General features: G+C 38.5%; 2 protein-coding genes and 1 non-coding gene across 3 annotated transcripts; all 3 read left to right on the forward strand.

The window, feature by feature from the left end:
- Positions 1-197: 197 nt before the first annotated feature.
- On the forward strand, positions 198-2,462 carry LOC104423542 (probable cysteine protease RD19D). The gene is made up of 4 exons (XM_010036018.3): positions 198-670; positions 1,174-1,293; positions 1,445-1,688; positions 2,191-2,462. The coding sequence occupies exons 1-4, from the start codon at positions 203-205 to the stop codon at positions 2,460-2,462; spliced, it is 1,104 nt and encodes a 367-aa protein (XP_010034320.2). The 5' UTR covers positions 198-202.
- TRNAV-UAC lies at positions 978-1,050 on the forward strand. The gene has a single exon. It is a non-coding gene; the product is annotated as a tRNA-Val (tRNA).
- A 6,016-nt stretch (positions 2,463-8,478) lies between the features above and the next one.
- On the forward strand, positions 8,479-9,193 carry LOC104423544. Its single transcript, XM_010036020.3, has 2 exons — positions 8,479-8,489; positions 8,569-9,193. The coding sequence occupies exons 1-2, from the start codon at positions 8,479-8,481 to the stop codon at positions 9,191-9,193; spliced, it is 636 nt and encodes a 211-aa protein (XP_010034322.2).
- Positions 9,194-22,473: the final 13,280 nt, after the last annotated feature.

Here is a 22,473-nt window from a genome sequence, read left to right on the forward strand (position 1 = left end):
TTACCAAGAAGTAATGTTGCGGCAAGATCTCTTATTTTCTTTTATATCGCCCAAAGATCATAAGCTGAAAGCAACCAGCGATGGATTTGGCCTCGGCCCGACCTTTCTGGTGACTGAGAAGTGAAAGAAAACGACCCTCCTCTTCTTGGCCTCTTCCCTCTTCGACCCTGCACACAGAAAGCCAGGAAAAAGATCGACAACCATGTCGCTGCTCCAACCCAACCCACCTCCATCTCGCGCCATCGCCGTCATCGCGCTGGCACTCTCATTCACACTCTGCTCGTCGTCGCCGGCTATCTTCCAGGTCACGGAGCACAACCCTCTCCTCACCACCGAGCGCAGGTTCCATATCTTCATGCGCAAGTACGGCAAGAGCTACTCCACCCGGGAGGAGTACGCGCGCCGCCTCGGTATCTTCGCGGGGAACCTGGTACGGGCCGCCGAGCACCAGGCCCTTGACCCCACGGCTGTCCACGGCGTCACCCCCTTCTCCGACCTCTCTCCCGAGGAGTTTGAGATGCTCTACACCGGCGTCAGGGGTGGCGGAGGTAGCCTGGGGTCCTCCTCGAACGGCGTCGCCTCGGCAGTGGCGACGGAGGAGGAGGTGAATGGATTGCCGGAGAGCTTCGACTGGCGAGAGAAGGGGGCTGTCACTGAGGTCAAAATGCAAGTGAGTGTGTTTCATCTTGGAATAATACATGTGTTATATATACCCTCATTCTTTTTAATTCTTAGTTATGGCTATTGTATGATTAATTAAACATACTGAGTTGGAGAAGGCTTTGTTAAAGAGTATGGGATTAAAAGGGCAATTTCAGATTCATGGTATTGCATATGCAAAGCTTGATTGGTATTGTGGTCAACTGATGCTGTAATCTTTTGCAAGTTTATATCAAATCTATTAAATTTCAGGTAAATTTATATGGTGTGATCTTGAAGGAATAAATTGTTTAGTAGATGCCAAATGGCAAATTGTCGTTGCTGTGGTGTAGTGGTTATCACGTTAGTCTTACACACTAAAGGTCTCCAGTTCGATCCTGGGCAGCAACATTAACCCGCACAAATTTCCGTTGCCATTTTTTTTTCTTTTTCGGGTGTCCGCTCTTTCCATGTTTTTTGTCCGTTTTATGTCGTGTAATAATAATATAAACATATTCAATATGGCGATTGCAGGGTGTGTGTGGTTCATGCTGGGCCTTCAGCACTACAGGAGCTGTCGAAGGAGCCAACTTCATCGCCACCGGGAAGCTTCTCAATCTTAGCGAGCAGCAGCTCGTCGACTGCGATAGCACGGTTAGCTCTTAACTCCCAATTGACACATCCGAATGATGTTGGAGAGAGATTCAGTGAAATCAATTGACTGGTGTCGTTAGTTGTACTTGGAATGACTGCTGACATTTTTACTGGGGCTTGTATTTTTGTCGGGATTTTTTTTTCCTGGAAGTGCGATTTGTCGGACAAGACGGCGTGCGACAGTGGCTGCCACGGAGGTCTTATGACGAACGCATACAGGTACTTGATTGAGGCAGGTGGGCTGGAAGAGGAGAGCTCGTATCCTTACACTGGGAAACGCGGGGAGTGCAAGTTTGAATCGGATAAGATAGCCGTCCGGGTGGTGAATTTTACCACCATCCCCGTCGACGAGGACCAGATAGCAGCGCATTTGGTTAAGCATGGTCCCCTTGCAGGTTCGGAATTCCGATTTAAGAATCTCTCTATCCTCCTTTTCCTTCCTTTATTCGCTATTCATTCACGTTTGCGCTCAAAACATCTGGCCCTGTCCGGTGTGAGATGCAAGGCCTCCGGATCTCATAGCTTATTTGAAGGAAAAACTATATTTCTCACATTAGTAAAATCTAACCCACATGGGCGATGCCGTTTCACCGTATTAGTAGGTTTCTCCATGACTAACATGGTTTGTGTCGATCGCAATCTGATTAGAATTTCTTGGAAGGTCTTCAAATTTACTAAGATAATCTTTCTGGTATGCGCGAGGAATTGTCTATAGTCTGCCTGTCTTTCGAATTAGTTCAATTGTCAACTTCTTGAATAAACTTATCTCGACTTGTAAGTATGCTGCTCTCACGACGATCATGTGAAAAGCCCACTAATAATCGGCTAAGGGCCTTAGGGCCTTATCGAACTGGCGTATAAACAGCTTTACTGATGAGTTCTTGGTTCTTATCACAGTGGGGCTGAACGCGGTCTTCATGCAAACCTATATCGGGGGCGTCTCGTGCCCAATCATCTGCGGCAAGAGATGGGTCAACCACGGGGTGCTCCTTGTCGGCTACGGGGCGAAGGGGTTCTCCATCATCAGGCTCGGCAACAGGCCGTATTGGATCATAAAGAACTCGTGGGGGAAGCGCTGGGGAGAGCACGGGTACTACCGGCTTTGCCGCGGCCAGGGCATGTGCGGGATGAACACCATGGTTTCTGCTGTTGTGACCCGAGCATTCTAGGGCTGAGAGTGTCTCTTTTTACACTTCTTGAGTATGTCCCTTGTTGTATACTCGCATAGATTATATGGAAGATTTGGCTGTGATGCTGAATAAAATACATAAGGGAAGCACGTAGCTTTGATCATAAACTTATTGGAAAAATGAATTTAGCCTAGCCATCAAAATGATATGGAGCGGAAAGCTGGCGTCAAAAAGAAAGGGAAGAGTTCGGGAGGAATTTAGAAATGATATAGGTAGAAGCGATAATGTATTTGATTAATATTCAATCATGTCAGAAAGCTAATTAGGAAAGTTGTAAAACCAGTATCTAAAATGTTTCGGGCAACAAAACACTAATTCCAATAAGTAAAATTTTCCTAAATTCATCAGAAGTAAGAAGAAATCTCCTAATAGATAGTAAAAAAATGATCAATAGCTGAGATCAAGGAATAAATTGTTACGAATAAATTGTTACGAAATCGCACGTCGATTCCACAAAAAAATGTCGATTCCACAAAAATAACGCTCGTAAACAATTCACCAGACAGAATATAGTGATTCCACAAAAATAACACTTGCAAACAATTCACCAGACAGAATATAGTAATAAAAGAATAGAATCAGATGAATACGCCAGAAAATTTGTTATCGAAGTTCACCCAAATCTAGGCTACGTCTCCGCGCTGAGGCACTCTGCGAATCCACTAGATTTCAGAAAAGGTTGGAATACAACAATGATCTTCTCTCAAGATCATGGCACAAAGAGATTGAGAACCCCCATCAAGAAAAACTCACTTTTTTTCTTCTCTCTTTTTCTTGCCTCTCTATTTCCTTTTTCAGAGTCTTGACGGCTAGGATTTTTCTATCGCTAATATAAAGATACCACTTTTAACCTAAAAGGAAATTTAATAGAAAAGACAAAAAAGCCCATAAAAATAAATATTTGGCTTCATCTATAACATAAATATCCATTATGTGCTGTTTGCACATTGCATCGTGAATATGCGATACGTTGGTGAGAGGAAATTTAACTAGTTATGTTTATATACAGGAAAACATCTAGGGAAAATCACAGCAAATTCTTTTTTCCTCTGAAATGTTTCCAAAGACATTTTGATTCTACTCCCTGAGGTTGTTTTGAAGTTGGGATAGAATAACATAAATATGCAACTCAGTCTAATTAAGATGAGCAAGCTCATTAAAAAAAGTCTGAGTCTACCAAGCTACTTCTAAACAAAAAGGCTTACTTACTTAGCAATCAAGAGAGGATGATGGTCTTGGAAGTACTTGAACTGTCGCATAACAAATAACAAATGCCAAGAAAGATTACACAATTCTTATCAGTCGATTATATCCATTCAACTTTGGGCCCACGCTATGTAAATATCATTTCCATCTAATCAAGATCATGAAGAAACACAGATAGCTTTCTGGAAAAAGTTTTTATATTTTATGTATTTTGTACATCATTTGTTTTACAATGTTTTTGAGTATATATACAGAGAAGGGAGTTAATTCTAATCGTTAATCCTAATCAAGAAACAAAATAGAAAGTAGATTGACTTAAATTCCTATATTATCTCTAATTGACAGTTCATACCAAAGATTAACTTGGATTATCATATTACCTCTAATTGATAGCTCATGTTAACACTCCCTCTCAAATGAGTGAAAATATATTTTCGATACCCATCTTGACAAATGAGATATGAAAGGCCCTACCTTAATAAGTATGTCCAACAATTGATCTTTAGATCTAATAAAAGGAAACTGAACCACCTTGGCATTGTGGCCCTCACCCAAGCCCTCCTTGACCACAATGGGGGCATCATGGCTCTAGGCAAGGGTTAGGAAGGGCTTGGGCAAGGGCTTTGATGAGGGCCACAATCCTCTCGCCTATGGCCGATGACCCTTACCAACTTGAATCCAAAAAAGACAAAGAAAATAAAAGAAATAAAAAAATAAAAGAAATTACAATATTATTAAAAGCATCCAAGTTAGTGCTAATTGTGCATCGTAGGATGCGATCATTTACTTTAGTAATTTCCAGTCAAAAGTGATTGGATGTATTTGAAACTGTTAGTATTAACACCTAAAGGGGGGGTGAATAGGTGTTAAAAACAAATTCTGCAAGATACAATGAAAACCTTTACTTTTAACCTGAGTTTGAAAAGCAGCAGACTTTGAACTTTAGCAGTTAAATGGAACTATGAACATAATAAAAGAGTTCAGGGAAGAGAATAAGAACACAAGATTTATAGTGGTTCGGCTTAGATCAAGTTTACATCCACTCTCCCGCACTAATAGTCCACTGGCTGGATTTCACTATAAATCAAAAGAGTTGTTACAGTCTCACGTCCTCGATTCTACAGTATATAGATTCTGCTACACTTCCACAAAGTTTCACAAATATCTAAACTCTCTTTTGAGTACAAATTTACGCTCAACAATTGAATTAGCAAAGAACAAGAAGCTTCACACTTTGAAATTTTTCTATCGTGCACACACTCAAATAATTAGAGCGTCTTCCTTATATTTCTTCATGCCTTCATAACCGTTGGCACCTTCTAAAGGAGTTCTTCCAATATACCAATTGGAAAGAATTAATTAGGGAGATCTCGAGTTACTTAAGGAATGTGATGATAACCCACCAATCATGCTCGCCCATACAATCAGGATCTAGGTTTCTATAAGTAGAACTTTCCAAGTATACTTCGTCAATCAACGGATCCAAATTACTTGAATTAATTTCAAAACGAATAATAGATCTTGAGATGTTATCTTCAGCCGTGAGAACTTCTTTAGCCGCTCGAATCAAAACTTCAAAGAAATACTCGCATCTAGATAAGTCTTCTTTGTCGGTCTAGAAACTGTCAATGATGGCAGACTTTAAATCTTGAGTCTGGTGGTCTTCAGACTTTGACGATAGAGTCTGCAAGTTTTTAGACTAGACTGATGGAAACGTTTTGTCAACTTCCAAACAAATAAGGAAGTTTTCTTCAACAATATTTAATTGGTAAAATGTAAAAATATTTATGATTTAATTGGCATAATTAAGAGGTTGATGACTGAATGGACAAAAATGTAGTAGGTTTATGACATTTTGGGTAATTTCCTCCTATTAAAAGAAGAAAAGAAAAGATGAGGTGATATGCTCAAATCTCCCTAGGTCAATTGGGCTTCTCAAATATAATCAATCTCCAATACTTCGGTTCTTGGACAAAATCTCAGCCAAGGCATTAAACGGAGCATCGCATCATTTAAAAAATTGAAAAGCGCTTTCATCTGCCAACTAAAAAGAGTCCACTTTTGTCATATATTTGGCATCGACTTTCTTCGAACTGTCGGTTCAAGGATCGACTAGAATGCTTTAGGGTTCATTTTCACCCACAACGAAAGAAGAAAGCGAAACCTGAGCCCACATGGATATACTAATTTGACTGACCTTCAAAACGACTTTGCACGACTAAGAAAATATTAAATTTTGTCGTCTCTCGTAAGTGGAAAAGAGACTGAAGATCAATTTCGTTCTCTAACTACTACATTTTGGCCTGATAGCATTGGAGTTCGTCCACATTTTTCACGTCTGAGTTGTAAGTTTCTATCCCAATTGTTTTTTTTTTGGTTAAGTTTCTATCCCAATTGTTCTACTTCGATAGAATCAATATAAATTTATCTAAATTGCATATACTAAAATACTCTAGATTTGACTTTCACCCACAACGAAGGAAGAAAGCGAAACCTGAGCCCACATATAGATGTACTAATTTGACTGGCCTTCAAACGACTTTGCACGACTAAGAAAATATTAAATTTTGTCGTCTCTCATAGGTGGAAAAGAGACTGAAGATCAATTTCGTTCTCTAACTACTACATTTTGGCCTGATAGCGTTGGAACTTCATCCACATTATTCACGTTTGAGTTGGAAGTTTCTATCCCCCTCGTTCTCGTTCGATAGAATCGATACTTTTATGGTCTTGGTCATTTTTTTTTTTTACTTCTTGAATCCGCTGTCTCCATTTGTACATAAACCGGTTGGTTGACAAATATCATGTATAACTCCATCGATAGGATGACGGATATGATCCCCGGGATAAATCTAAGTCAGAGATACTTGAATTTGAGCGTACAATCTATTGCGTCCAAACCAAGCGCCTAATTAGTCTACCAATCCCTTTTGGGTCGAGTGTTTTTGTGTATTATTGAGCTACCAAATCCAATAACTACGAGTGATTTTTCAAGCGAGCACCCTTTATCCCATGAACTATGTCGATAAACTTTTATTAAGTAATTTCTAGACATATTATGCAACTCAAAAGTGTTTTTGAAAACTCTCAAGAGTTAATTGAATAACTAAGCAATTAGTTTGTAATAATGTATTCCGTTTAGAGTGATTTCGTAGGCCACATCCGTTGTCTTGTAAGTAGAGTCTTATACATGCATGCATTTTGATAGACTAGTATTCATAAATTCCTAGAAGTAGTCGAATTTGGAAAAATTTGGATACCACATGTCACAGAAAAGAATTGCTTCTAAATTTTCTTTTCGTCCCCAAATATGATTAATCAAATATAAATCCGAAGTAAGCATAAACAATTGCTCATATAATAAGCGCAACATAGATGGACCAAGTTGGCTTTCCTTGAGACGACTTTGCACGAAAAAGAGACTAACTGTCATATTTTAATTACCATATGGGGACAAAGAGCATCGATAGTATCTATCCACATAATTCACGTTTCATATGGTCAATGCCTTTAAGGTCATGGCCTACAATTTGTTTTTTCTTGAATCTGCTGATTAACATATACACCCATACGCGTAAACCGGCAAGTTTGTTGGAAGATGTTTTCAAAAGAACTAACTTTGAAGGAAAATGATTTCAACTTCTTATGTTTTCCCGTATTCTGGAAATGCTAAAGAAGTGATTTTTCGACGTTTTGTTATCAGAAAATTATCACACATTTGAGAAAGAAATCTTGAGCATAATCTTAGGTCCCAACTTCGGGCACTGGGGACTCGAGCTCCAATGTTAGAGACCTGGGTTAGGGTGCTAGGACTAGGGTCTAGCCTTGGTGGAATCGAGCCTAGCCGCTGGAGTCCCTAGCTTGCCCTGGGGAGTTTGTGCTCAGCCTCGAGGGACTTGAGCCTAAGCATTGATGTCCTAGGCTCGATCGTCTAGGTCCCAAGGCTCGAGTGTAGAGGTCTTGAGCCTAGCCTTAGGGGATCAAGGCCAAGGTTGCAGCATACTTGGGCCTAGCCGTCAGAGTCCTTGGCATGGGTGCGGGGATCTGCAAACAACCATCAAGGTTTTTGTCCCCGCCCCACTAGACTTGAGCCCAAACATTTGAGTCCATGGTCAAGCGTTGGAGTCCAATCATATTGGAAAAATAACTTTTTAATTTTAATAAAATAAGTCATTTTCCTAAATTTAAGTATAAGTTTTTATTGACTATGAATAGATTTTTCTTGACTCAATTTTCTAAACGTCCAAACCATGGAAATTGATAAAAATGAATCGAAATACTAAATTTTTCGTGAAACAAATGAACTGTTATCTTCTTCAAAGGAAAGTTACTGTGAATTTAGCTTTAATAGGACTTTAGAAGGATTGCCCTTGTTTTGGGTAATTACTAAGTTTAGGTACCACCACCTATGATAACTAGAGAAATTATTAATATACCATCGGTTATTACTAAGTGCCAACTTTCCAGCCGAATTACTCCTCACAAAAAAAAAAAAAAAGAAGGTAAAAAGGAAAAAAGAAGAAGAGAATTACAATTGTTGAGAAACAATCACTTACTATAGATACACTACTTATTGCCATTTGAGAATATTGCAGAATTTTTAAGGTTATATATTACAACCATTTTGTGAAAATTAATTCTTTATTATAGAATTGCTTCACCAAGGTCAACAAGTAAGTCAACATTTTTTAATCGTCATCAGTTCTTTATAAGCACCACCAATGTCATTGGATCCTCCCATAACAAAGCATCGAAAAATTCCTCTCCGACCTCAAGCTAGTTCTTATTCATGGATGTCGGGTAAAACTCTCTCTCTCTCTCTCTCTCTCTCTCTCTGAGCTCATTCTCTGCTTCTCTTGCTTGCCCACGGCAAGAACAGCAAACCACTAGATGAAGAGCAAGTGGGCGAGAAGAAGTACTTCCAGAAGGTGCTTGACGACATCGTAAGCCTCAACTCCCTCTTCACTGTCGCCGTCTTCATCGGCCTCTCTTTCGCCCAGCCGGGCCAAGTTCAGAGCCTCGAGGATGACCCCCGCTGCCACCCGGACCCCAAAATACGCAAGCGGCTCGTGGCCTATGAGATCGCTTCCTTCAGCTGCTTCATCTTTGCCGGCTTCCTCGCCAAGACCGTTAAGGTCTTCCTCTACACCTCTGAGAATCACGATGCCATACGCAGGAAACAGAAGGGATACCGGGAGAAGGAGGAGCCGCACCGCAAGTTAAAGAGCCTCGTCGGGTTCTTTTTGTCAATCTATGGGACCATGATTGGGTGCTTGCTGCTGCTCCTGGCCATGGTCGACGTCATCCAGATCAAGCTTGGCCGGCTCTCATGTCACAGCAAGTTCGCGGTCACCACTGTCTGCGTCATGGTCGGCACCATCGGCCTTAGCCTGCTGATCTTCTTCTTCACAGTGACCTACGGCGTGAAAATCGCCCACGACGCCAGAAAAATTATGAAAAAAGAAAAGGAGGGCTCCGTCCGGTCGGCGGTTGAGAAGGTGTGACGATAAGAGGTGAAAAGTTAATAAATAAGGCAACCTAGAATATGCAGGAACTATCATATAACATATATCCGGTGAGACGTGCTTTATCAGACGTAAGTTGTGTAGTGCTCCATATATCGCTGGTCCATGTAATGTTTTAAGTCAAGGTGTCATCTTCCAGTGCATTCCATGTTTCTTTTGAGTGTTTGAGTGAGTTTCGTTTGACAATCCATATTGACTTCTTACCAAGTTCATATATGAACGGAAAGTCCGACCTCTCACTCGATGGTGAATCGGTTCACTTACTTCATATGTTCATTGAAAAAAATAAGACATAAACCATCGGGTGTAAAGTAAATTTTGCACGAGCAATCTCATTCACTCTTAATTTGAAAGTTAGAATTACTCACTCTTTCAAATCAATTATATACAAGATCGGTTGTGTAATTTTTTTTTTACACTCGCAATATATTCTATAGTTACTGTACAGTTAATTCATTCGGAAAAATAAAACATTATTTAAGACTCTGTCTCCTTTCTTTTTTCCGTCCATACCCAGAGAGAGCTGATGATTAATTCTATAACCAATGGGAAGAAAATGTTGATGTTAAGACTTAGAGAGAAAGTAACGACAAAGTGTTTATGGTTGCTCAACTCTAATTAAAATTGTACAATATGTATTTATAAGAATGATTAATTACAGTCAAGTTAGAGCTGAAAAGATAATTACAAAAAGACTTCTTAATACATATAAATTACACATTCATAGAGAAGCAGGGCAAATGCTGTCTCCACGAAGAAAGGGATGTGCTAGATAACTTTCCGGCCTAATCCATTTCGTGCAACCATCCTATAGCCTTTTGGGTTTTTCTTTTTTTCGACCATAAAAATGAGTTACCTTCTTACATCTCTTTCAATCTTTTTCGACTCGGTTAGAATATTTGTACCTTTACAATCAATCAATTATAAGTAGCTAAATTAACACGGGTAGGTTGCAAAAATTGACTTCTTAAGAAGAAAAGGTCTAAATGTGTTGTTAAACAAGCAAGAATTGTGAGGAAGTGATTGGCTTTTTTCAAATGTTGGATTTTCAAGAGAGACACTGATAGTATAAAGAAAACCTTTCACATATCGACTTAATATGTTGGCATGTCATATATATATATATATATATATATATATATATATATATTTGTGGCGGATACACTTCATGACAATAACTTCGACCAACGCATGATATGTGGTGTTCATTAATATACAGTGCTAATGTCAGCATCTTTGTCACTTGATCGATTGAAGCCAAAAAAGAAGAAGAAAAAACCGTAGTTTTGCAAAATTTGATATCTTGAGTTGCAGACGTTCGAAAGTTGTTAATATGCAATGCAAAGCTTTTTTTCGCTCTTCTAATTACACAGATTTCAAAGCTAGAAAAGATCCACAGAAAATATGATAAATAATCAATTTTTCAGCCTCAAAATTAGGGTTTGTAATTGCTCACAAACGGAACATTCCATTTATACCAAATTCCGTATGGTTATTCCAGGATTTCATATCCCCCAGCCATTTGAATTCCGTGCATCAAACAATCGTTTACGAAATAAGTTGTTCCACACCAAAATTGTATCGCAAAGCAAAAGTCATAAAATTAACCTCCAAGCTCTATTGGGGAGAGGGAGAGGGAGAAGGAGAGAATTGTGGTCGTCAAGTGCGTTGTTGCCTATGGTGGTTTGCAATTGTGGAATGATCAACAAGAGTAATGTGTATCCTAACCATATGAGCCCAGCTCACATCAACCATTAGATCATGTGGGTGGCTTATAGCTAGGGTTTTCTCCAAGATGAGCATCCCCCCATAGGAACTCCATTCCTTCAAAGCCCAAGCCAGATAAACACAATGGAAAATTTTTTCGGTCAATGTCAGCGTATAATCACACAATTTATTCAATTACCGTATGAGAAATTTAACTTGCGGACACTTATGACCCTGAAGGACCAGAAAAATAATAGGGTGACAATTAATCACCGTAGTGATTCCGGGGAAAAAATAGAAGTTGTTCCGATTTTTATTAGGGGAAGGCGAGGTTTTAACCTCATTCTTCATGTTCTCGCACTTTGGAATATAAAACAGACATATTTTTCCATTTCATAGATGATTAGATGATACCCAATCTTAACATGCTTTCAGAAGATGAGGTGATGTGCTCAAATCTCTACAGTTCCTTAGTTGGCCATCTCAACACTTCAAATCTTAGATCAAATCCCAACCGAAGCATCAGAGTGACCACTACATCGTTTAACTATTCGAAAGTGTTTCACCTACCAACTTAATTTCTTAAATAAGTACACAGTTGTCATTTATCTGGTATCGACTTACTCAAACTGTTGGTTCAAGGATAAACTTTATTGACCTAGGATTTCATTTCACCCAAAATCAAAGAAATGAAAAAAAAAATTAAAGAGACTAAGGATATGTTACGTGCGTGGTAGCGCTAGCCCCTAGCACTTGATAATATTATAATTGCAAATTTATTGTCTTTTTATCTGTAGAAAAGAGACATATATCATTGTCATTTCTAGATACTAAACGTGGCCTAAGAGCATCGGAAGTTTCTATCCACATTATTCACGTTTGATATAAACAATACTTTCATGGTCTTGGTCTACTTTTTTTTTTCCTGTCTAGAGAGATAAAGGTAAACGTCCCCTTCACAGCTATCTTATAAAACTCTGCTTGTAAGATCATAAGGATGGCCTTTAAAGTTACTCTGAATGAAAGATGCATGAATTTGAACATACAATCTATTGTGTCCAATCTAAGTATTGAATTACTTGACCAATCCCTTAGGGATGAAGTCTAGGTTGTTATTGGACAATCATATCAGATAGATATGACGAGCACCATTTATCTCACGAAGCATGTCGATCAACTTTGGCCGAGTTATTTCTAAATGTATATTGTAACACAAAATTGTTTTTAAGAACTCCTGAATCAGTTAATTGAATATTAAGCAACTAGAATGCATGCGGCAGATTTGGTGATCAAACCAAAAGGTGTTCCGTTCAGGATTATTTCGAGAGCTACACCTATTGTTTTGTGAGTGAAGCATGTTCGTTGAGAGGACAATCTCCATTGTCCAACTAAACTTCCAATATCCACCTTAACTAATCTATTTATAGCTCTCTTCTTCTTCTTCTTCTTCTTCTTCTTCTTCTTCTTCTTCTTCTTCTATTTATAGCTCTCTTCTTCTTCTTCTTCTTCTTCTTCTTCTTCTTCTTCTTCTTCTTCTTCTTCTTCTTCTTCTTCTCCATTGTCCAACTAAACTTCCAATATCCACCTTAACTAATCTATTTATAGCTCTCTCTTCTTCTTCTTCTTCTTCTTCTTCTTCTTCTTCTTCCTCTTTCACTTTTAGAGAAAGATTGCAAAGGGTTTGAAAAGGCTTCAATCCCATGTTGCCGCAGTTGATTGGAGCATTGAGAGATTTCCAGATCAGGAACTGGAGGTCACTCATTCAGATTTGCACCTACTGTTTGAAAATTGGTCTAGTTACTTGCATATGTCAGTTCAGGAGGCTAGCAAGGCATTTTGTGACCTTAGGTAGCCGGGACTTCACACTTGTATCTTTAGAATATATTAAGAAAAAAGGCCTCTTCTAACATGGTCACTGATAATCAGAATTACTTAATAATTTTTAGTATGATTAGTGACAGGAAGATAATCTAGATCGGGACATATGAGTGAGAGGTTTCACTGTGTGAAAATCCATATCAAGCATAGTCTTTGGGTAGAAAAAAAAGTAGAGTAACATAAAGAAATGAAAAAAGATAATTCTTTTTAGCGCCAGTTATTGCCAATTTTAAGGGAAAATCTCAAATAAAAACTTGAAGTGGATCCATTTTCTCAAAAAAAAGACCTAAAGTGGACATTGTCTCAAATAAGGATTCGGAGTGGCTAACTTACTCTCAATTAAGGACCTGAATTTCTAATTTTATTAACAACCAGGGGTACTTTTGTCCAAGAACATTGTTGTCTATTTTTTGTCTCTCTCTTTCTTCTTTCTTCTTTCTTCATCTTTCTCACTCTCTACATCACCTCCATTATCAACCCCTCCATCACTCTTTGTGTCATCTTGTTGTATGACCAAGTTCTTTAACACGAGCCATTACAACGTAGTCTAACTCGTTGAAAATTTTAAATTTCGCTCCTCAAAATGGTTTGTAGACAATTCCATGAAGCCGAAATGACCTTTAAAAGATAAGTTCTCTTTATTCTAACATTCATCGCAAATTCTAATCTCAAAGCCATAATATCAATCTGCTTTTGCTAAGACTCAACTTCTTGTCCAACTCCCAAGCTATGCGACTAATCCTTTTGGCAACGTATTTCTCTCACCTCGAGAGTGCATCAAACTCCACTTATTCCGGGCCTTTCGCTAACCCAACAACTGCAATTTTTTGTGCTAATTTTGGTCCCACTTGCCAACAACAAAGTAGTAATATCCAAGCATCGCCAAATCGTCTTGTTTGACTAACTTATGCCTCTATTCAATTAACACTTGGTGATCAACAATTTCATGCCAAAGAACAATTATGTTGTAGCTGGCGACTATTTCAACCTCGGCAAGAGTTTGCCTCATCAATTTCAAATTTGGGTTTGCCTCTCTTGCATAAATTCAATATTTCAAAGATCCCCCTTCCCCTTTGCAATGCAAATGGCTCCTTTCAATAATCCCTAGTTTGGAGACACCCACTCACACTCTTGCCATTCTCATTGACACAGCTCCTCTCCTCAATCAATACCCCATCTTGAGATTGATCATTAGTCGTATCTGACATCATTAACTATAGAAACTGTTGTATTTTATTGCCCCATTGCCACCATTGACAAATCCTATTTGAGCTCTCGACCTCATCGACCTCTACCCCTAATAGAAAATCCATCATCGTCGTCGTCAGATGGAGGTCAATCTGAGCTTTAGGCTGAGCACAAGCGAGCCGAGATTTGATCTATCTTGAGGAACTGAGGATTTTAGCATTCGAGAAGGTGGCCAGTAGCAAATAACTCCAATCCGGCTTCTTGTCACTAGGACCAACTACGTGATGACATGAAGCTCACGAGGTCGCTGGTAAGGGCCTTGATTATGGTGTTGAAGAAGGAGGCAATATAGAGCGAAGGAGGAGGCAATATAGAGCGAAGGAGGAGGTGTGAGGAAGATGAAGAAAGAAATAAAAAAAATTAAAGAAAAAATGTTCTTGGACAAAAATACCCCAAGCTGTAAATAAGATTGAAAGTTTGGGTCATTATTTGATACAGTGTCCACTTTGTGTCATTTTTTGAGAAAATGAACTCACTTTAGGTCTTTATTTGAGATTTTCCCCAGTTTTAATAAAGACATAGTATGAGTTGGATTTTGAGGAATAGATTTATTAATCCATTAATTCCTCCAACTTTAGTATTGGCTTGTCGTTTTCTCTTGAATGAACTTAGTGGCTCAAATTAAATACCGTGACTTAGGTAAATGACAGCCACCATTCTTCTGGCATGGCTCTTCGAGAAGTTCAAGCTGTCTACTTTTCCCCTGTAATGTCACAAATACCGAAACCCCAAACTTACTTGAACTTCGACGAAATTTGGGCTCGGCTTCATGGAAAATGGATTTGCTGGAAAATAAATTTGAAAGAAATAACTTTCAAGGATAATGATATCAGTTTTCTGTGTTTGGCTGTATTTTGCAAATAACAAGGAAGTCCTTTTCCTACGTTTTGTTATAGAAAAATTATGAGACCCACATTTGAGAGGAAGTCTCAACTACAAGCCTAAGCGAACGTTGGGTGTCGGAGATCTGGCTCGAGTGTCGTGGACTTAGGCCTAGCCTCGAGGAACTGAGCCCGATAGCTAAGAGTCCCGAGTTTGGCCTCGAGGGACCCAAGCTTAGCCTCGAGGGACTCAGGCCCGAGCATTGATATCCTAAGCTCAATCATTGGGGTCCCAATCCCGAGAACCAAGATCTCAAGCTCGGTCTTGAGGCACATGGGCCCAGGCTCAAGGGCTTCGGACCCGGCCTTAATGGACCCTAGCCCAAGTACCGAGGTCTTGAGCATGGCCTCGAGGGACCCTAGCCCAGTTGGCGGGGTCTAAGGGTTGGCCTTGGGGGACCTAGGCTCAGTTCGGTGGGAACTGACCTAGTCAGCTGAGTCCTTGGCATGGGCATGTTGTTGGCCTGGCTTTGAGGAACTGGGCCCGATAGGAGGAGTCCTAGGTCAGAGGTTGAGTCCAATCGAATTTTGAAAATGCTATTTGATTTTTTTCATTTTATTTATAGAGGAATCTCTTTTTCTAAAGTTAAGTATATATTTTTCGTTAACAATGAAAAGATACATTGATAAGTCGTAAAAAATTTTATGACTAAAATAACACAATTAAAATATTTAGGATTGAATTGACTATCGTATAAAAAAGTTTGAGATTTTTTTTCATAATTTTGCTCCCATCAGCCTTAGCTTGCTGATTTAATTCATTAAAGTTACCTATGGCTTGGTGTTCACTGCGAAGAAAGTTGCGAGAGAGTAACGCAAAGAGGCTGAAGGTGTGATGATGAGAGGTGAGAAGCTAATTAGTCGGACAATCTAAAAAACGCTGGAATTATCCGCATAATTATCCAAAAAGTCTTAAAATTATTGAACATAATTTGACTAATATAGTCCTAAACATTAGAACAATTTGCCAGTTTAATCCACTTGACCAATTTTGATTAAAATCACTGATATGAATGTTGACCATCTTACGTGACATTGACGCTAATGTGAATAATATTTTTTTTTTTGATTTTTTTTTTTATTTTTTTCTTTTTTTTACTATGGCTGGTGAGGGACAAGCTTAATAGAAGAGGGCCACAAAGTCCTCACCTGCCTCAAGTGAGGCTCACGATCGTGGCCCGGCCTTGCCTAGACCATTGCGGCTACGGGTGAGGTCACCGTCACTTGTGATTGGCGAGACCATGGTGAGGCCAACCTTGCCCGCGACTGATATGCCCTCGCCTAATGGCTGACGTGCTTCAACAACCCTCGTTGGCAGTAGTAAAAAAGAAAAGGAAATACAAAATAAATAAATAAATAAATAAATATTTCAGAATTTTTTTTAAAAAAAATTGAAAAGTCGACCGTCCTACATTCTCGTCAGTAATCTTTAATCAAAATTAGTCGAATTAGCTACGCTGGCAAATTGTTAACAAAATTTAGATCAAATTGACGAAATTGAAATGTTTATAACTGAAATGACATAAACATAATATGTTTTAGATTTTTTTTTTTTTGATGATTTTCTTGGAATTATCATGTAACATAGTGATACGTGTTTTAGTTGACGTAGGTTGTGTAGTGCTCGATGTATGGGAGGTCCATGTATGTTGTGTTTTAAGTAAAGGCATTATCCTATTGTGCATCCTTAATTCTTGCGCGTCCTTGGTGGGAGTTTCGTCCAATAATCAACATTTGTTTACAAATTTTATACATCAATTGGACGTCACAAACACTCATGGATTGCTAAATTGGTTCACCTCCTTAAATGTTCATTGGAAAAAAAAAGAAATAGACACCGCGGAAAATTATCTAAAAAATCGTAAATCTATTACACTTTTGCCTATTTAGTCATATACTTTTCAATTTTACCAATTGAGTCTTAAATTTTTTTCACATTTTGCTAATTAAGTCTACCTACTTGATTTTTGCTTGAAATTGCTGTTGACGGTTGGCATGGACGCGATACTTTTTAAAATAATATTTTAAATTTTTGTGCTTTTTTTTTTTTTTTAGGGTTTTGGAGAGAGGACTTGCAAAGGTGGTCGGTGGACCCTTGCCAACCTTGGGCGAGGGTGTTGGGGCCCTCTTTGGCCAAAGCGAGGGGACCTAAGCCTTGGCCTATAATCTGCTTGTGTGCCCTTGCTTTGGCTAGCAAGGGCGTCACGGTCTTGGCAAGGGCCTGATGCCCTCCCCTAGTGTAGGCAAGGGTCCATCGACCACCCTCATCGACTCTCTCTCTCCAAAACCCGTAAAAAAAAAAAAAAAAAAAACGCAAAATTCAAAAATTATTAAAATATAATTAAAATAATATTAAAAGTGCCACATTAGCATCATTAGTCAATATCATCAATTTTCACATGAAATTAGCCTGATTGACTCAATTGACAAAATATGAAAAGATTTAGGACTCAATTAGCAAAATTGAGAGATTTAGGACTAAATTGATAAAAGTGCAATAGGTTTAGGACTTTTTGGTCCCCACCATCCATGTATAGGAAATTTTACACATGCTACCTCATTCACTCCTGATTTAATATGAAAACTATAACTGCTCACTCTTTATCAAAAATAGTTTCAAGTGTTTGACTAGTTATAAGTAACTAGATTATAAATCTGATTTCTTACTAAGAAAAGATCTAAATGTGTTATTAAACGAGCGAGAGTCGTGAGAAATTGATTGTTTATTTTAAATGTTGGATTTTCAAAAGAGGCGACGCTAGTAGAAAGAGAATCTTTAGTAGATGGACTTCAACTGTTGACATGTGGTGGGCATTTAAGTAGATACTTATTATGAAAACATACGGTTGTGATGACAGCGAGATGGATATATTTTGTAGTAGCAACGACATGGTGTGGTCGACCTATCACCATTCATGGATATGAATTCTATCCTACTTGACAACATGTATGTATGCATTTTACTCTTGATTGGATAGTTAGATCACATGTTACTGTCATATGACGCATCCATCACATTAAGTGATCGTACCTGCCTATGAAGACTAAAAGAAAGAAGATATTTCAGCCGGAGGTTTATGCTATGAAGCAATGCTAACAATATTTCATAAGGTAGCCGTCCAGGCGGTAAATTTCACCGCCATCCCCGCCAACGAGGACCCGATAGCACCACCTCTGGTTAAGCAGGGGTCTGCTTGAAGGTTCGGAATTCAGATTCAAGTATCTGCTTTCCTCCCTATTCTTCCTTCATTCGGTATTCATTTACGTTTGCGCTCAAACCGTATGGCCCGGCCTGGTGAGAGATAATCTTTCTGGTATGGGCTATGGATTGTCTAATTTTCCATGGTCTCGCACTGGTGATGACTACCAGGACATTTCAATTTCGGTTAACATACCAAGTTGTAAACTCAGCTCCGGCTTCTGACTTGTGCGAATGCTCTCGAGATGATCCTGCGAAAACCCCCTGCTACTAATGCGCTAAATGTATAATCGAACCGGCATATAAACAGCTTTATTGACTGGTTCTTGGTTCTGATCACGGTGGGGGCCAAACGCGGTCTTGATGCGGTATTGCATTGGGGGAGTCTCGTGCCTGATCATTCGCAGCAAGAGATGGGTCGGTCGATCACGGGGGAGCTCCTCCATCGGCTACGAGCAAGGCGGTTCAGGATTAGCAACGGGCCGTGTTGGATCATCAAGGTTTCCTGGGGGAAGCGCCGGGGAGGACACTGGTCGTGGGCGCGGCATGTGCAGAGTGAACGCCATGGTTTCTGCTGTCGTGACCCTAGCATTCTAGGGCTGAGCTTTTATTTATTTCTCTCTTTTGACACTTCTTAAGCAACTTTCTTGTATAATCGCATTGATTATGGGTTGGTGACGATGATTATGGGGTGGTGTCCAGTGACAATATGGAGCATTTGCAGGTCGTATAATGTGAGAAGGGGCAAGCACATCTCGAGTGTTCCCTGTCCTACATGACTTCTACATTAATTAACGGCTCGAATTCGATACTCCTCAATCCAGTGAATTACTGCCAATCACATTGACAATTTCACCAAATCTTTTGCATATCTGGGCCTTCTTAACACAACTCACATGTGCCCTCAATGTTATTCTCCAATATATGAGCTGTATTAGGTATGCTCCACTTTAAACCAAATAGCATTTTAGACTTGCATATCTCTAACTTAAGGCTTCACTTCTTTGCTATTAACTACCACTTCTCAATAATTGTGTGGAACTCATGATATTCATTTCTTGAGAAATTTTATTAACACCAATCCACACTAGAGGTGTACCAATTAAGCATGAGCTATGGTACTTAAAAAGACACTCGGACTCCAGGAATGCCAAAACTTGGCATGAGGGGACACTTAAGTGTCAAAAGTTAAGAAAAATGATACTCAAGTACCAAAATATGAGCGTAATGGGTTAGTTAAGTGTCAAACGGTGATAAAATCTAGCCAAAATACTGATGTGGCGATTTTCCGATGAAATAAGTACAAAACGATGTCATTTTGCTAACATGGCTAGATAATTAATATAAATATTAAATAAATTAAATTTAAAATAAATTTATTTATTTAATTTAAAAAAAAAAAAAAGGAAGAAGATGAAGATTGAAGATTGCAGGTGGCTGAGGGCTCAACCCTCACTGTTGTTGGTCCGTGTGAGGGCCTACGAGCTCTCGCCTGGATCTAGGGCCAGGGTCACGACTTTCCCCTAGATGAAAGAGCGCCTTGATCATTTTCTCCTCATCTATTTTCCCTCTTCCAGTGGATAAAAGAGTATGATGACAATCTCCTCCGGAATTCATTAGATTCCTTTCTCGAGAAATTTCATCAAACCAATCCATATTGAAGGCTTACCAAGTATCCATAAGCTCTTATATTAAAAAATGTCGAAGAGATCTAGCTATGATACTGAAAAATGCATAATGGAAGCACGTAACTTTTATCACAAATTTATGGAATATGAATCTAATTAGATATCAAAATAACGTAAAACTGGAAGCTGGCAATTGAGAAAAGAAAGGGGAAAAGTTTGGGAAGAATTTCAGAAAGGACAGAATAAGGAATTCAGATAGAAGCGATGAACTCTATAAATAATGACAAAAAGCCAATCAGAAAAGTTTTAAAGCCAGTATATATTATTTAAAACGTTATTGACAACTAAGTCCTAATTCCAAAAGATAACAGTTTCCTAAATTATCGAAATAAGAAAAAAAATTCCTAAGAAGACTGGAAAGCAATAATTGAAGTCCATTTTGTACTGCCTACACATCGCAGCGTGATTATGAAATGCCTACCGAACTTAGTGGGAAGGAATCTAACTAGTCATGTTCATATAAGACAGAAATATTCACCACAGGATTATTTACTTTAGAGCATTGACTAGAAATTAGAAATGAGAAACTAGTATCAATTTAGGCACTTTAAACCAGATCATCCGCAGCGTTAAGGCCCTAGTCTCATCCAGATTCGGGAAACCACGAACCTTGGTCTATATAGCTTTTTTATCAACCACTCCGATGGCATGATTCTAATAAAATTGCGCAAAAATTTGAGTCATGTTTATTTGTGAAGTTTGCTAATCGAAGAAATAGGAACAAAGTTTCGTATATGGAATCGGTATGCAACTTCTTGTCGGTACACGAGAGCTCAACCGATCAAGTACGGTGATGGATGAGGCAATGACCCACCTCATCTGATCGTGCATGTGTTTGGGCTCGCATGTAGGGACGGAACATCGAAGACCTTTGCTCGTTCTTTCAGCTCAAATTAATCAATGGAAATAAAGCTTATCCACGAATAACAATAATGTTAAGAATAAAAAATTGAAAAATTACTTTCCCCTCGACACCTTAATCTGCATTCATCAAATGCTTTTTGACTTCTTATAAAAAAAAAAAAAAAATGATGAGTTGGAATGTGAGAACGAAGGGCGACCCCATCTAATTGCGGAAAAAGAGGGTACCGATCATGCGGTTTCCATTGGAGGCTCGTCAAGCGCTTTGCTACGCTGGTAGGCAAACCCAAAATGAGAAAAAAGAGAGAGAAAACCAGCGAAAACGGTCCACGTGCCGCCATGCTAGCACGTGTGAGCTATCGGAATATACAATAGGCTCATGTATTCTTTCTTTTTAAAAAAAGAAAAGAAATAGCACAGGCTGCAAGGGCCAAGCCCTACGCCTATGGGGCACCAGCGAGGCTCATCGATCACAAGCGAGGGATTGTAGGCCCTCTCCCAATTCTAATAAGGGCTAATAGGGCATCATTTGATGGCCGACGCCTCACTCGCTAGGGGGCGGCGACCATGAGTAGTGGGCCCTAGCCCTCCTTCTGCAAGTATTATATTTTTTTTTTTTTTGGATTTTTAATTAAGTTTTAGCCTTTTTCTTTTTTTTTTAGTTTGTCTATTTTTTGAATTTTTTTTTTGGATATTTTAGACATAATTTAATTAAGATGCGGTGTAAAAGGAATCTCATCAAAACAATGTCGTTTTTGTGCTTTAATTAACCTTAATGCCACATAGCACACCATCTAAAATAGAGATAATAATAATAAAAAAAGTCATATGAGCATTTTACGTTGGTTAAATTGGATGAAATTAACATAATAACTTGATTGTACAAATTAGAGAAATTTTAGGATTTGATTCCTTTTTTTGAAAATTTTAAGACTTAATCACACTTTTACACAAAAATTTCTGCTGTAATTATCCCTCCATGTTTATAGGTTATTATTATCACAAAAGCGATACCAAAAAGTAACCAACTTTATTAGCACAATACAGGTTCTAGCTTGGTTCGTGGCGTTCTTGTATCTCTGAATATGAAATTACATTAATCTATTTTCAGAGACAAGTAGAAGGTATACAATTTCAACATATTCTCAAAAGACAAATCATTTGTTTAATCTCATCGCATTCCTAATTGGTCTTTTTTCAATTGTAATCAATTCCTAACACTTCGATTGGTATGTAAACCAAGGCAATAGAGGTGTAAGAATTATTTATGATTTTTTCTACAATATATTTCTATATTGAAGATAATTATGATATTTTTATTAATTTTTCATATCTTTCAAAGATTACACATATAACTCAACTTGATTGTGTATATCTCAATTAATAAAGTCATATAGAAAAACTTATAAATAGGCTAATGTATTCTTCTTCAATACATATCGAAATATATAGAAATTGAACATTTTCACATTTCAATATTTCTTATCTAGCATTCCATCGTCTAAATATTGGTTTTCATATATGTCGTATTGATTTTCTCGAAGTGTCCATTTGAGGATCAACTACAATGATCTATGATTTCATTTCACCCATAATTAAAAAACAAAACGAAAAAGAATATGTCGTGTGGGTGGTAGGCCTAGCCCCTAGCAATTGATAATTCAATAATTGCAACATCAGATGTACATGGTTTTGCTTTCCTTAAAACGACAGTGCACAACCGACAGCAATAACGTCGTCGTCTTTCATGTGTGTAAAAGAGACGAACTGTCATTTTCTAACTGCTACAAGTGTGGC

This window comes from Eucalyptus grandis, chromosome 10 (genome assembly GCF_016545825.1).
Source record: "Eucalyptus grandis isolate ANBG69807.140 chromosome 10, ASM1654582v1, whole genome shotgun sequence".
In the NCBI taxonomy this organism is placed as follows: Eukaryota; Viridiplantae; Streptophyta; class Magnoliopsida; order Myrtales; family Myrtaceae; genus Eucalyptus; species Eucalyptus grandis.